At 43.6% G+C, this 15213-nt stretch overlaps 1 protein-coding gene across 3 annotated transcripts in view; it reads left to right on the forward strand.

The window, feature by feature from the left end:
• The window catches only part of LOC119649861 (serine/threonine-protein kinase BRSK1), a 128442-nt gene that overhangs the window by 96264 nt on the left and 16965 nt on the right, over positions 1-15213 (forward strand). For 2 of the 3 annotated variants that reach the window (XM_038052231.1, XM_038052229.1), the window contains exons 3-10: positions 54-148; positions 6867-7093; positions 7277-7427; positions 12028-12243; positions 12315-12514; positions 12676-12900; positions 13159-13481; positions 13553-13711. In XM_038052231.1, coding sequence (XP_037908159.1) covers positions 54-148; positions 6867-7093; positions 7277-7427; positions 12028-12243; positions 12315-12514; positions 12676-12900; positions 13159-13481; positions 13553-13711 — 1596 coding nt within the window. The remainder of the gene's footprint in view (positions 1-53; positions 149-6866; positions 7094-7276; positions 7428-12027; positions 12244-12314; positions 12515-12675; positions 12901-13158; positions 13482-13552; positions 13712-15213) is intronic. The other variant, XM_038052230.1, reaches the window with a different exon arrangement.

Raw genomic sequence — 15213 nt, forward strand, 5'->3', positions numbered from 1 at the left:
CACAGTATATTCAAGACTAATCGCGGATTTGTCCTTAATTTATTTTATTGCAGGCCTTGTTAAGCTGGGTGTGCATTGTGTCCTCGGGAAGAAGGTTGCCATTAAGATAATCAATCGGGAGAAGCTCAGCGAATCGGTTCTAATGAAGGTAAGATATTTGTTAACATTGCACCCTTTCAGTGAATGTTCATTGATACCTTTTTGCTTATTGGGTCCGATCATCATGATATGTACAAGCTACACAAAAGGATGTTATCTTTTACTACCTTCAATCATTATGAACTTTGTCGAAGCTCTTACCCAATTTCTGCGATGCCATAGACAGCAAAAAGGTCTTTAAATCTGGTAAAAAATATGGAAATTGACACGAAAGGTCGTCTCTGTATATTGCAACTTTCCATCTAAAAACTGAAGCGGATTTTTAATGCTTAAATCGCATGCAGGGTGCTATAATATTTCTTTACGATGAAACACAATTTATTATGATATCTTAAAAAGCAGATAAAAATATTCCTGGGTCGATCCGAGACAATGGCAGATGGTACAAATCTAATTTGCACAGAAATGCTCAATTGGAGTTTTTGCTGTAGCCACAAAATTATGGATATATCCTCCTCAAAGGATGAAATTTGGAAAAGAAAATATTCTTTTGTCCTTTGGTTAGTCCCGATATGTGAAATCTATGCACTATCAGCAAACGAATTTCAGCAGATTTGAATAAATAAGATAAGAAAAGCAAGGAAGATATGCTAGGCGGAATAATCAAACTTGGTGGTTTATGGTTGCCATACTCCTTTCGCTTACATAGAGATACCAATGATCAAACGCCTCCACCTTTCAGCCTTGATGAATGTCAGAACATATAGGGGGGCCAATATAGACTCGGATCACTATCTCGTTTGCATGGTGCTCCCAGAATCTCCTCTGACGATTAGGTAAGAGTGAACACTGAAGCCATCCACAGGACATCCATCCGCAACATCTATCAAGGGGAAGTGGATTCGGCAATAACCACAGTCAACAGAGATCCTGGAGATGAAGCATCAACAAATGATCTTCACAATCACCAGAAGAATGTTATCATAAATATGGCCACAAACATACTTGGCCCCAGCCGCAAAAGGAGTTGGACGGCTGGTTTAACGATGAAGCTAGCAACACAACGGAAGAATGCTGCATCTCGAGTAATGTTACATTCTCAAAGGACGCCGGCACGCGCGGAGATTTATCACGAACTCCGGCGAGCGGAGAAGCGACTTCACAGATGGAAAAGGGAAACCTGGGAGAACCAAAGTCTGTGAACTCGAAAAATACAGGGAGTAACCGCATCACGCGAGGAAGTGTTACAAACAAATCAGCAGGATGAAGCCTTATACACCTGGATGGTCATCCTGCCGAAACAAAGAGGCATATCTGATTTCCGACAGAATGGGAATATTGGAGCGATGGGTTGAGTACTTTGATAAACTACTGAACAACCAGAACATCCTCGAGTTGAAGGTCCCGCCAACTGAAGACGACGGACAAATACTGCCACCACCAAGTATAGAAGAAACAGTTCGTGCAATTCATCAGCTTACAAATCATAAGTCGCCAGGAGCCGATTGAATTACAGCCGAATTGGTTAAATATGGAGGCGACCAATTACACTAAGCAGTTCACCAACTCATGCTCAAGGTGTGGGACAGCGAATCAATGCCTGACGACTAGCAACGAGGCATTATCTATCCCATACATAAAAAGGGAGATATCACACAGTGCAGCAATTATAGAGGTATCACGTTTCTGAGTACCACCTATGGGATATTCTCCTCTATCTTGCTAGGCCGGATAGCCCCTATACGCCCAGAACATCATTGGTCCATACCAAAGAGGCTTCACTCCAGGCGAGTCAGTAACAGATCAGATTTTCTCTCTGGAACAAATAATGGAAAAACTGTTGGAATATGGACATCAGTTGCACCATTTTAAGGCCGCCTATGATAGCACAGCCAGGGTAAAACTGTACACGGCCATGAGAGAATTCGCTATCCCGATGAAATTAATAAGACTGACTAGGCTGACCCTGACCAATGTGCGTGGCTTGATAAAGGTAGCAGGATCACTCTCAAGACCATTCGACATCAACAACGGTTTTAGAAGGGAATGCCTTAGCATGCGTACTATTTAACCTGGCCATGGAAAAAGTTATCTGTGATGCTGAGGTAAAGACAAGAGGTACGATCCTCTTTAAGTCCACCCAACTACTGGCCTATGCTGACGGTATCGACATCATGGGATCGAGTAGGCGGCGATTGGCGCGGGATCTTGGGCTGCACATCAATGAAGGCAAAACAAAATATATGTTGGCAACGTCAGCCCCAAAAATCAAACAACCAACAAAATCAAACCGCACTGGTCAAACGGAAAGAATAAAGATAGGAGACTACAACTTTGAGACTTTTGACAATTTCTAGGATTGAAAATCCCAACCAATAACAGCTATGACAATGAAATCCGAGCACAGTTGTTGACAGCCAACAAAGCCTATTTCAGCTTACGAAAACTGTTTAGCTCGAAACGTCTCACCATAGGGTTAAGGTTCTTACTGTACAAGACTATGATTTTGCCAGTCCTCATGCATTCCTCGGAAACTTCGGTTCTTAGCAAGAAAAATTGAAAGAACTCTTGGCCGCGTTTGAGAGAAGAATCCTCCGAGGAATTTTTCGCCCCTGCATGAGGATGGAGGATTCCGTAGCCTATATAACGACGAAATCTATGAGCAATACCATGACCGTCCGGTTGTGGATAAAATCCGGCTTAATAGGTTACGGCGGGCGGGTCGTATAGACGAGGATGATTCAGCCCGAAAGTCTATAAGGGCAATATCTATGGTGGAAAAAAAAAAAGACGAGGCAAACCCTGCCTGAGATGGAGCGATGGCGTAGGTCTAGACGCCAGACAGCTTTTAGGGATATCGACTTGGTGGACCTCGGCGCAAAACCGGGATGTCTGGAGGTCGTTATTAAGGACACCGGCTATTGCGCCGTTAATGATGATGATACTACTTTATAAGTAAAAACCTACTTTTAGTTTTATACTTTGTTATTAATTCAACTTAAAGTTTAAATCCAAATTGTGGTGTTGAGGTCACTGACTTTTTCACTTTCTGATTTGGAGAAACAATTGTTGCTGTGAAAAATTATTTTTGCTATTTTTTGCTCAGTGCCGCAAGACTAAATGAACACATCGTGCACTTCCCTTATTGGCTGCACTTGCGGGAAGAAACGCTGTAGCCGTACCATGGAGACCTTCTTAATTATGCCTCAGACTTCAAGGCTAAAGTGATGTGGGCCTCGCTCGAAAACTTCGGAAGGCCTCGGTCCTAATTACGTGTGCACGAGCCAAGATCTCTAGGCACATCGGCCATGTTGTTCGCGTGTTTGGTGGGTGGTGATGACATCAATTTTCGAACTACGTCCTTCACCAGGCGCAAGAAACCGGTGGTGTTAAGTCCAATCTAATGTCAAGTACAGGGTCCCTGGGATTCTCAGATTCTCCCCATATGGCATCTCCTCGAGACTTGCAACATATTTTCCGTGATTATCAATCCGCAGGCCAAAAAGGCGTCTTGGACCATTATAGCGGCCTTCAGCACTCAGTGGCGGCGTCGGTGGCATAAAAAGCCGACGAGTTTGCCCAACTCCGAGAGAAGAGGGAACTCATATAAATAATAAATAATTCAAATTACTGAAATGAAGAGATAACCGTTTCACAATAAGGATAGGGAGGACACTCTTTAGAAGTTCGGACGACAATACCATTATTCAGCATATAGCTGCAAAGGCCCGTAGATCCAGAGACTTCTGGAAGGCAGTCACCTACGAGACGAATGAGATCTATCATGGAAAATTCGATTGGAAAGTCAGCGTGAGTCACTAAAGCAGGACATGGCTAGGCTGACTCAAATCAGCACTGCAATGCCTGCAGAAGGGTTAAAAATAAAGTGCAGAGGGGTTTCCAACATATGCCATCCCCCGTAAGACACCCTTAGTTCAAATTCTGGACACACCAAAGCAGAAACTTCCTGTCGTATGCAGTTTTCGATTAAAGAAACAAATTAGTATTTGCCACAGCGTGCTGAGCGGACTATCACTGAAGGCACGCGCTATTCTGCGAGGCATGAATTTTATGGAAGTTACCGAGGACAAGGTTCGGCAAACCATAAACAGCTCTAAGAACTAGAGTGGCCCTGGTCTGGATCGGGTGCAGAAATTCTAATAAAAAAAGTTTACCAGTAATGTATACTCGTCGGTTATCTGGAGGTTGCCCAGTAGGATCCAGAGGTTATAGAGCGCAACTCATTATCGGCTCCGTAGTTGCGGGATAGGCAACTAGAAGCCAAAGAAATCTCTTTAGTTGGTATAACTATTATGGCAAGGCCATTGACAGCGTCCGGCGCAGTGCACCGCATTGATCCCAAACTAAAAAAGTTTTTGGCGACAGTCATGGAAGGGTGGCGTACCACCATGTCAATGCGCTCATCTGAGGGTGATAATACCTCAGAACTCATTCGCATACGTAGAGGAACGTTCCAGGACTTCGCCAAAACCTCTTTGGTTTTGTTTGACACTGAACCTTTTTCGTGGCTACTGAATGATGCTAGACGATATGGTTCTACAATAAAATATGGCTTACAAGCTATATGCGAGCTGACGAACTTGATGTATTTAGATGCAATCAGGCTGTGTGCTGCTAGTAATGACCACCTCAGGAGTCTGTGCGTGAAATTAGGATGGAATTTGGTTTAGACAAATGTCGAATTGAAGTCATCCACATGGTTCATCACGAGCCGCATGCCGGACATAGCATTGGTGACCTCCACATCCAAGTTATGACCAAAACGAGGTGGTGCCATATGCTTGAAGTACTGTAAAGTCGTTTCCATACTGTAGGCTATCTACTGTGGATATTGAGTGACTATTTAAAGGACCTGCTCTATCAGACCCGAGAAGGATAGTGCAGGATAAAGGTCACATCGGAGGCAGCTCAGGGATCTATCCTTGCCTCGAACCTCTGGAACGCCTTATACGATAGTCTTCTACGACTCGAGATGCCTGATGAATCGAATCTAGTTGGATACGCGAATGATGTTGCGGTACAAGTTACCGCAAGCATGGTTGAGCAAACTTAGCGCACACTGGGAATAGTGATGCGGCGAGTAAACACATGGATGAGTGAATATAGCTTCTCCCTAGGTGTAAGGAAAACCAAAGTCGCTGTGCTGAGCAAAGGAGGGTTCCCACAGTCCTCCCTATTCAGATTGATTATACCATTGCCTTGTCGAAGCGGGCGGTGAAATGAAATACCTGGGCATCATGATAAACACGAACATGAGCTTCTCCAAGCAGATTTGGGATACCACACACAAGGCTGCAGTTAAATGTTTGCAATTTGCCGGCTATCAGAGGTCCCTTATCCAGCAGACGTCGCTTGCTGATGAATGTGGTATACGGTTCCGAATTATGAACTGACTTCCTCAGTAAAGAAACGTTCCGTAAGCACCTAGCGCAAATACAAAGACAAGGAGCTCTGCGAGTTATATACCGCCTATCGTACCGAGAGTTATTCCGATCGCTCTTCACGCAACTGAGCGAAGGTTTATATACCTCAAAAAAGGCGAGAAAAATAAGGAAAATGTGGTCTTTGCAGAGATAGCTCGTAGTCTCAGCACACGGCAGCAATTTTGAAAACGAAAATCGAAAGGTAGATGGTAGATGTGCTTCTCACCAAAGGTGTTCGGCCGTGGTTCATTCGAAAGCACAGTGAGATTGATTATTACCTAACCCAGCTGCTCAGTCGACATGGATATCTCCAATCTTACCTGCACATAATCGGAAAATCACGGTCGCCCGACAGCACTTTTTGCAAGCATGTGGTGGATATCTTCCGGATAATTTTCTTCTACAAACGGTCGAAGCGCCATCGCCATCACCTTTCGATGGAAGGGTATCTTGGGTCCCAGAACACCACAATTGAAACCATGCTTAGAGCGAGGATATGTGAAGCCGACTCTACCGTTACACTCAAAGCTTTCTTAAAACGAAAAAGAGAGAAATGGATACGAGAGATGCCAGGACTAGCTGACGCTCTCTGTTCATATACTAAATAGGCTCTAGCCTTAGGTAATGTATCAAACAGTTCTGGATTAAAGTTCTAACCGCTCCAAGGAGTGTTTTAGCCAGTAGTCTGTTTGAGGTAGGAGTCTGGAACTTTGTGTTTAAATGTATTTCACGTCCCAACCCCCAAAAAAATTTGGAATGCTTCCCGCAAATTCTGCCATAGAAGGATAAACCTGCCTTATGACAGCGAAGGCAGGAGCGTGGTTGACGTTGCTGTACCATATCACCGCCAAGTCGGCTTGTTCTCTGCTTATTTTTACAGTAAAGAACAGGCGAGCTCCTTACATACCGTTATCAGTAGCACGGGTTGGCCCTGACTCCACTTGACTTGAAGGATCGACCGAGGAAATTTTATAAGGACAATATAGGCACAAACAAATTTCCACAAGGAAATGTACTCCACAATCAATAGTCATGGTATTACCATAAAATTTAAAACCAATCCCAAGGGTAATACGAACCCTGTTTGCATACCCCATACCGACAATCGTTCCCTAATAAATTAGTCCCAAGATAACCGTACACGATGTTATCCCCCAGTGAATCCCAAAAATCCTTTTCTGAAATGTATTCATATCGCCATTAACGCGCTGCCTACTTACTTATCTATAGCAAAGTAACCATTTTATGGTGTGCCAACTTTTCTCGCCATAGAGCAATTTTCCTTGGTCCCATTACATTTTCTTTGTACACTTATCGTTTCAGGTCGAACGGGAAATCGCCATAATGAAACTAATCGACCATCCACATGTTCTCGGATTAACGGATGTCTATGAGAATAAAAAGTACTTATATCTGGTCCTGGAACACGTGTCCGGTGGTGAACTGTTCGACTATCTGGTGAAAAAAGGACGCCTAACGCCGAAGGAAGCCAGAAAATTTTTCCGGCAAATAATTTCAGCGCTAGATTTCTGTCATTCACATTCCATTTGGTAAGCTTTTTTCTTCCATCTAATTCAATGTGGACATTATCCTTAATCTCGTCACCATCGTGGCAGATTATCTCATTCAGGATGTACGCCATGTCCTGATGGGGTTTTAAATCGAATAAATTCTGTTAATCACTAGCGTTTAACGTACGTCCACCTAATGGGATTAAACTTTGTGTATTACAGCCATCGTGACTTAAAGCCCGAAAACTTGCTGCTGGACGAGAAGAACAATATAAAGATAGCGGATTTTGGGATGGCATCCTTGCAACCGGCTGGATCAATGCTGGAGACATCATGCGGGTCACCGCACTATGCTTGCCCGGAAGTGATACGAGTGAGTACCTTATTTCTTAGTTTATTTATTTTCGTCCCGGATAATTTTAGATTCACCCCACTACTATTTGGTAAGTTGTTTATTTTAAGGACTCTGTCCTACCCTGTAGTCGCTATTCATTTCGTGACGATGATAAGATAAAAATAGAATCAGAGGGTTTGTGCTCGCGCACTATGGTGGGTCGTGAATATATAGTACCTATTTGACTAAGGCGTTTGAACTCGTAATTACACCAATAAAATTCAAGGAAAATGTCAGGATCCGGTAGAATATTTCACCAAGAATTTGCAAATAAATGAATTTTTCGGGCTAAGGAAGCGGTTAATAATTTTAGTTTATTCAACTTACATCTAACAGTGGATGGATCAGAATTCATAGTGACGTTAGTGATGGCTTTCTACTTGTTTGAGCTGGTTTGAGGGTAAACTCACTTCTATGCAAGATTTCAAAAGGGACGAAATGTTCGATCAATAAACCAACGATAAGACAATCTCCTTTTGGAATAATTCGAAGAATTCGCAGCCTACCTGGAAGAAGTTTCTAAGCCAACTGAGCTTAAAGGCCCACCTGAAGTTCCCAGATATCCACCCAGTTGAGCCACTTGCAAACACCACTGGAATTTGTAACGTTAAAGGTTTAAAAAAAAACTAAATTGCTATGCTATACCTTCAGTCCAATCCTGACGATGGGACTGTTGGAATAAGCAATGTTTCCAAAGCCTGAAAAGGATAGGGACTAACGGTTTCGTCCAGGACAAAGATAACTCATCAGACGCTGCCTCACCTCCACCCTGGGACCGAAAGTAGCAACTGGTTAGTCCCTATTTTTGAATGCTTGGGTTCTAGTCCCCAAGTGAAGGGTCCGTGGACCAAAAAACGTGAGAGCGCAAGTTGATGACCCTGTCAAGGAGCAAACGGATGTCGTCAGCGTAATCGAGGTATTTGAGGAAAGATGGCATCGTCCAAAAATATCGGTGACAAGATGCAACCTCCGCTTTGGATTTCAATTTCTTCTAAGACTTTATCGCGTTACTTAGCAAGAGGTGCAACGAAGACCACCCACGCAGTCGCTACCGTCACTGTAACCTCCATATTATTGGGCAGAACAAACTGCATCAGAAGAAACTGTTTTCTAGTAAAAGTAGGGCCACAACCTTTGCCATTCCCCATTGTAGGAGGCGTTCCACCGTGCTACAGCCGACGTAATTTTCATCCTCTTCTAATCCTTTGCGTCTCACAGAGCAGGCAGCGGTCTCTTAGATAATCACTGAATATCTGCTAAAGGTAGCCCAGTACATAGAAATAATTTTCTAGTATGTCTAATATATTTTTTCATCTTATGGAATTGAAGCAATTTCTAACATCAAGTATTACAAGAAGCACTATCCGTTGAAGTCAACCTCAATAAACCAGAGCAATGTGAATCCTGCTGCTCTAAACCCGTACTTCCCGACAGGATGTACAGCTTCGGCTAGTCTATTCCTGATGCGATTTTTAAGCATGTTTTCACTGTTGAACATGTTGTGTCAAGCCTACAAAATGGCCGGTAAACAGATGGCATCTCAACCGCTCCGTTCTCTTGTTGATCAACGCGAGCCTCGCCACCTTCCAGCAACAAGGAAATGCCATTCTTTCGATAATCCATCCATCTATTCAACATCTTATGAATTCAGGAAAGGCTCGATTTTTCAAGTGATCTCATTCCCTTGTCAACTAACTCCCACCAGCAGTGGGTTTTATTGATCTGCACTCTCTTAATCGTTGAAAGCTGTACCAGACAGCGGAACTTATGATACTCCTTCTCCAATTTTTAAATTTCGACCGTTTAACAATACATAGACGGGTTTTCGCGGCTCTCCAAAACATGGAAGTTCCGCAGGATTGTGTTATCAGGTTCATTACTAAATTCATGACAAAGTCAGCGACAATACCAATGATTCTGACACGAAGGTAAAATTGGGAATGCTTCCTTTACAGTCGTGTGCCAGAACACCAATCTACGTTGTTTAAAACTACGAGCCCTGTCCTCGCCATCATTTTCAAAATCAGCTTTCCTCTAGAACGTAAATGAGGAATGCCCATTCAAGCGCGCTAGCGTCAAAACCTCCCAAATCAATATCAAACCCTCCATACCTGAGGCAGCGTCCTTCAGATCATCACACCTGGAGCGAAAGTCCAGCATCGACTCATTCGATGTTAGGTAAACGCTGAAACATTGTCCCTTAACACGAAAATCAGACGAAGTCATCCGGCTTTGAGCCCGAATCCGAAGTGGAGCACCATCTCAAACTCAGATGGTTGCGATACCTGAAGAGCCCAGATGCTTTGAACCTGGGTCCTTATTTCGATGCTGTTCCGTAATTACTGCTAGGCCAGCTGAGCAATTACACATGTTGATTTGTAAGATGCGAATCATGTTAACGCATCCTAACACTTTCCAGTTTCACTCTGAAAATCAGCCACCGCCCCACGCCCGCAGTATGTGCAATGCTCTCATCAGACACTTCCGATTCGTACAGAGAGCCAACTCTCCTTTCCTTTGCAAATGTTGGCTTTCTGACCTATCTGGCCCGTTTAATACACGTCTCCCTTCTAATAGATCTGCAAAAGGCTGCAGACTTGTGTATATAGCGTAACCGAATGCAACAAGGAGTCCGTCACCCTTTGCTTCGGTTCTATTATCTTCGGGTTGGATCTTATTGGAGCAGATATCGACGACGACGAAATGTCGATCAGCACGAAATAAGTATCACCAGAAAATCAACCCTGCTTATTTTGCTGATGCAAGAATTGTAGCCGGATGAACATGGATAACGCTGTGACTTTGCTAACTGGACACTGGAATTGTCGGCCGAAGACTATCTTCTCGTATGAGGCCCATTTTAAGCTAACCGGAGCAAACACAATCTATAAGTATTCCTCCACGTTTGTAGATTTGTCCCTCCTGGCATTCATGAACTTTACCCTCCAGTGTCCAAAGTCCATGCGCGGGTTCTGTTCACCCAGAATGCGGATGATGTCCACTGCCTTCATTTGAAGGCTCGGTAACCAACATCCCTGTATGAATGATGTGAGAACTCCAAAATCCGCGCCTTGGGCACGACATGATTGCTCATGGTCGCAGGTGAGTTTGAAGTCTGTGACTTCTTACCATTTGGAGAGTTTAAATCCTTTGTTTCCACATTCATGTTTTGGACATCTTTAGTGCAGTAGTAAACTACCACAGGCTCCCCCACCACGATAGGGTGGTATCGTCCGAGGGGTTGCACCGATTGTGGGAAAATGCGAGAAAGGCGAATTTGATGGTATGGGCACGTGATTCGCGCTAACGAGAATTCACTTCCCAAGATTGGTCTAAACATCGAAGTCGATTGTAACCGACCAAAAGGCCGGCCGAAATAACGGTGGCTTGATACCCTGGATGGGAATTTGAAAGCCTCTTTACTGGAGCTAGATCAGGCCTTTGATTGTATAAAATGGCGCAACCGTTCATTAAGAATCGACTCCACTTGTGAATGTGACAAAAGCTAAAGAAAAAAAAGAACAATAACTTCACTTTTGGTAAAGAAGCGTTTCCTTCCCTGGGAGCTTTCGAAAAAAGGCTTCCACTTCATATGACGCTAATCGTTCATTCGGTGGCGTAAACTCCACACCTTGTAGTTTCTTAAAGAGGTCCTCTCGACGCATGATGGACCTTCGAGAATGTAGTCCAAATAGTTTGGTGAATCTAGTCAGGAGCCACTTGATAAAAATACCAAATAAAACACAACTCAATACCACTTCTCAACTGCAGAATTCGAAAAACTGTCATATTATCCTGACACATTCCAATAGCAGCAGCAGACGACTCCAAAATTGAACCCCTACCAAATACAAAATCAAGGCAGATTATTATAAAAAGAATTTGAAGCTCCCTTGTATATACATATATCTGTCTGTGCTGGCTGTTTCATAAAGATACCATCAAAAGCATAATGTTGTCACTCGCTTCCGTGAATGTTTCCATAAATTATTTCCAAAATTTACGAGCCCCATTGCTATTTTCATCGGTTAGCATGTGCTCTCTCGCTGGAGTCTATTCCGACTACATAATTATCCCCACCGGGCTAGTTCGAATCATAAATCTGACTGGGATGGAGAGTTCCCTTGCATGATTATATTAAATTTCAAGCACGCAGACAAGGGGAGAAACGAGTCATTCCCGCTTTTCTCACACGTTTAGGATATTGCTAGTTCTCTAATGCACTTCACCTGAGGGAAATCCTCTTCAATCAAGCTTTTCCACGTAATAGCGAAGTACCACTTCCCTCTGGTGGAACCTCTAAAACAATTCACTCCATCGTCTAATTTGCAATCCAAACTAACACAATGTAATCCTTCTCGCTTCCTAACCCTCAATCATAATAATCAATATACAACGTTCATACATTAAAATCTCGCCCGTAACTTCATTATTATGCCATTTCAGCATCCCCTCGTCGTGCCGAGTATGCTAATTAGCAGGCCATCAGCAACAATTTTCCCCGTCAAACTAATTATTAATTCATTTTCCTAACGTAATTTTTCCCTCCCACACTCACGTGCGACCTATAATTTTCCAGGGTGAGAAGTACGATGGACGCCGAGCGGATGTTTGGTCCTGTGGTGTGATTTTATACGCTTTACTAGTTGGTGCTTTACCGTTCGACGATGATAATCTACGGCAACTGTTGGAAAAAGTGAAACGTGGCGTTTTTCACATACCACACTTTGTTCCGCCCGACTGCCAAAGTTTGCTCAGAGGAATGATAGAGGTGAATCCGGAAAGGAGATTGACGGTAAGCGATTATTCAGACCAGAGTGTCTGAGATGACCCGGCTTAATTTTTGGGATTTGTCCTTTTCTGCAGCTTACAGAAATCAATAGGCATCCATGGGTGACGGCAGGTGGCAAAGGTGAACTGGAGTTGGAACTTCCCATGATGGAGGTCGTACAAACGCACGTGATACCGTCAGCTTCTGCAGTGGATCCAGACGTCTTGAATGCTATTTGTTCATTAGGTTGTTTTAAGGAAAAAGATAAACTTATTCAGGAGCTACTTAGTCCAAAGTACGGAAGAACCTTTAGATTTTCCGTGGAAATCCATATCGTCTTCATCCACAATCACTGAAACATTGAAGCCACCAAATACGTGGTAGATGATCTAGATTTCCTCCCCCTTTTTTGAATTCAAAGATGTAGACTTAAGCTAACCTTGTCTCCCCTCTTAGTCATAATACAGAAAAAGTGATATATTTCTTACTGCTGGAGCGAAAACGACGGCGGCCCGCCCTTGAGGATGAAGAGGAACAAGCGAAATCCCGAAACGACATCTGTGAGCCAGCGGATCCACCCCGAAAACGATTAGATACTTGTAGGGTAAATGGTCAAAATTGTTTGAATTTCGGTCAGATTAGTGAAGGATCACCGCTAACACCCCGACGGCAGGCCTTCAAGTAAGTATCACCTCCCTGAACCTATCACAATAAGGAGCACAAGCTTAGAGTATAGACATTTGACGCAACGCAATCAGCACCGCCCAGCTTTTCTCTCGAATGAAGTCAATACTCGCTACTCGTTAGATGAAATGTTGCAAGCGTGGTTTCACATTGTGAGCGTGGCAACTTTGTAACTTTTCAATCAATGCACGAGTTCCCATCGCTGTAGTAGCTGCCGTAGTGCAAACCTTTCTTTTTCTACTATTTAAATTTCAGTTTCCGCTCCTATAGCAATGCTAGAAATCACACGAGGCGTTCCCCATCATCGGCATCTTCGGTGCGATCCTCATCATATCATAGTCCAACGCGTGCTTCATCGATTAATTCGACCCAAACAACGGTGATTTCAAGACCCTCATCACCGGCCACGGTTACGTCCGCCTCCGCACGACATTCGACACATTCTCCAACCCCTGTTAGTCGAACACCATCCCAAACCAGCAATAATGATTCGAACAATACGTCGCCTGCACATCATCGTGCTAATTCCGGTCCAACGATAGCAATCAGTATGTTCCAGGATCCTGAAAGTAATAATGGTAAGGGTGGACCCTGAGGTATTTTTACTTACACTGGAGGTTCTAATCGTTGATTGTACCTTCATTTTCAGTTATGACACCACCAGGTTCACCACACATTAATGCCCCGCCACCTGTTATGACCGGATCAGCGTGCAGTACGACGGGCGGACAATTATGGAAAACGAGACTGACTAATATTAAAAATAGTTTCTTAGGAAGTCCAAGATTTCATAGAAGAAAATTACAAGGTTTGTAGCAAATTTTCATTAAAAATGTGTTGTTAAATTAGGTTAGGTTGAGGCAAAGGAAGGAACCAGAGCACCAAGGACTCAAGCATCGTATATTGTGCCTACCCAATTATATCTCCGTTCACACGGTTTCCTACCTGTGAGGCTCGTTGACTTTTGCGAAATTAAAGGTGTCCCCCAAAGACAGACAACATAGAGATTCAGCAGAAGAAAGGTTATTGTTAGGCCCATTGAACTATCCCCGGAAATCGCCTATTCAATGGCTTCCCGGCTATGGCGTTCGCAGACTCTAGCGAATCTGAAAACATTCTCCAGAGGCACAGAGTGTGCAGATTCTTCGTTGAAGAAAATCTTACCAAGGTGTCTTCGTCTGAGATCTGAGGAGGCTGGGCAGCTGCATGAAAAGTGCAAGGCTCTCTCGTCATCCTTCTTACATTGGCTGCACATAGCTGAAACCACTAACCCAATCTTTTCCATATGGTAGTTTAAGGAGTAGTGTCCCGTTAAAAGATCTATAAGGGTTTTCATGTCCCACTTCTTAAGGGACAATAAAAATGCCGCTCTAGCGGCCCCAGCTTCTTTCACAAGGATCTTCGCCTGCCGACAGGAGTTCAAATTTCTCCACTCGGCTGCGTGAATCCTTGCAATTTCACCCTTCAGAGTAGACTTGACAGTGGATGGCCGGATTCCAAAAGCTAGATCTGATCCCACTATTGTGGATCCAGAGCCTCGGCGAGCCAGTCTGTCAGCCTCCTCACTACCAGCGAAGTTAGAGTGCCAAAACATTGTGTAACTGATTTCACAGGTGAAGGACTTCATCCGTAATTGTGAAACGTGCAAGACGTCAAAAACTCTTAAGCACTGCCTCCAATGGGAAAACGCTCAGCTGTTTCACCGCGACCTGATCGGCCAATACCCTAAATTTTGCGTCGGAAACATTGGTGCAATAGTTCTTTTCAATTCACTCTCGAAGTTTTTATTCGTGAAGCCGATAAAACAGTTTACCGCGATCTTGCTAATTGAATACTTGGAGAAGAAAATCTTTCATATGTTTAAAATCCCCGAAACGATAAGCGCTGATAATAGGGTACATTTTAAACCTGTAACTTTCAAGGATCTTCTGGCCCAGTAGGACACCCAATACACTTACATTACTTTAAACTTCCCGCAAACAAATGTCTGGCAGAGAGTAAATCGCTCACTGTTGGCGTAGAGCAGGCTTATATTGGCCTTGATCAAAAAGATTGGAATAACAAGATGTCACCCATCGACTATGCTCTTCGTTCAGCAAAACATGATTCGTTAGGGACTTCCCGCTGTCACGTTGTATTTGGACAAAGCATGATCACCCATGAGAGTACCTACGCTCTACGATTGACTGCCTTAAATGATGCGAACCTGGAAGTATGATCTCAGAGTAAAATTGCTTTTCTCAGGGCAGAAGTTCAGAGACGCTGTCTTCAAGCAAGAGAAATGCAGGAGAAATCCCGAGCTCATGAATT

This window comes from Hermetia illucens, chromosome 2 (genome assembly GCF_905115235.1).
Source record: "Hermetia illucens chromosome 2, iHerIll2.2.curated.20191125, whole genome shotgun sequence".
NCBI lineage: Eukaryota > Metazoa > Arthropoda > Insecta > Diptera > Stratiomyidae > Hermetia > Hermetia illucens.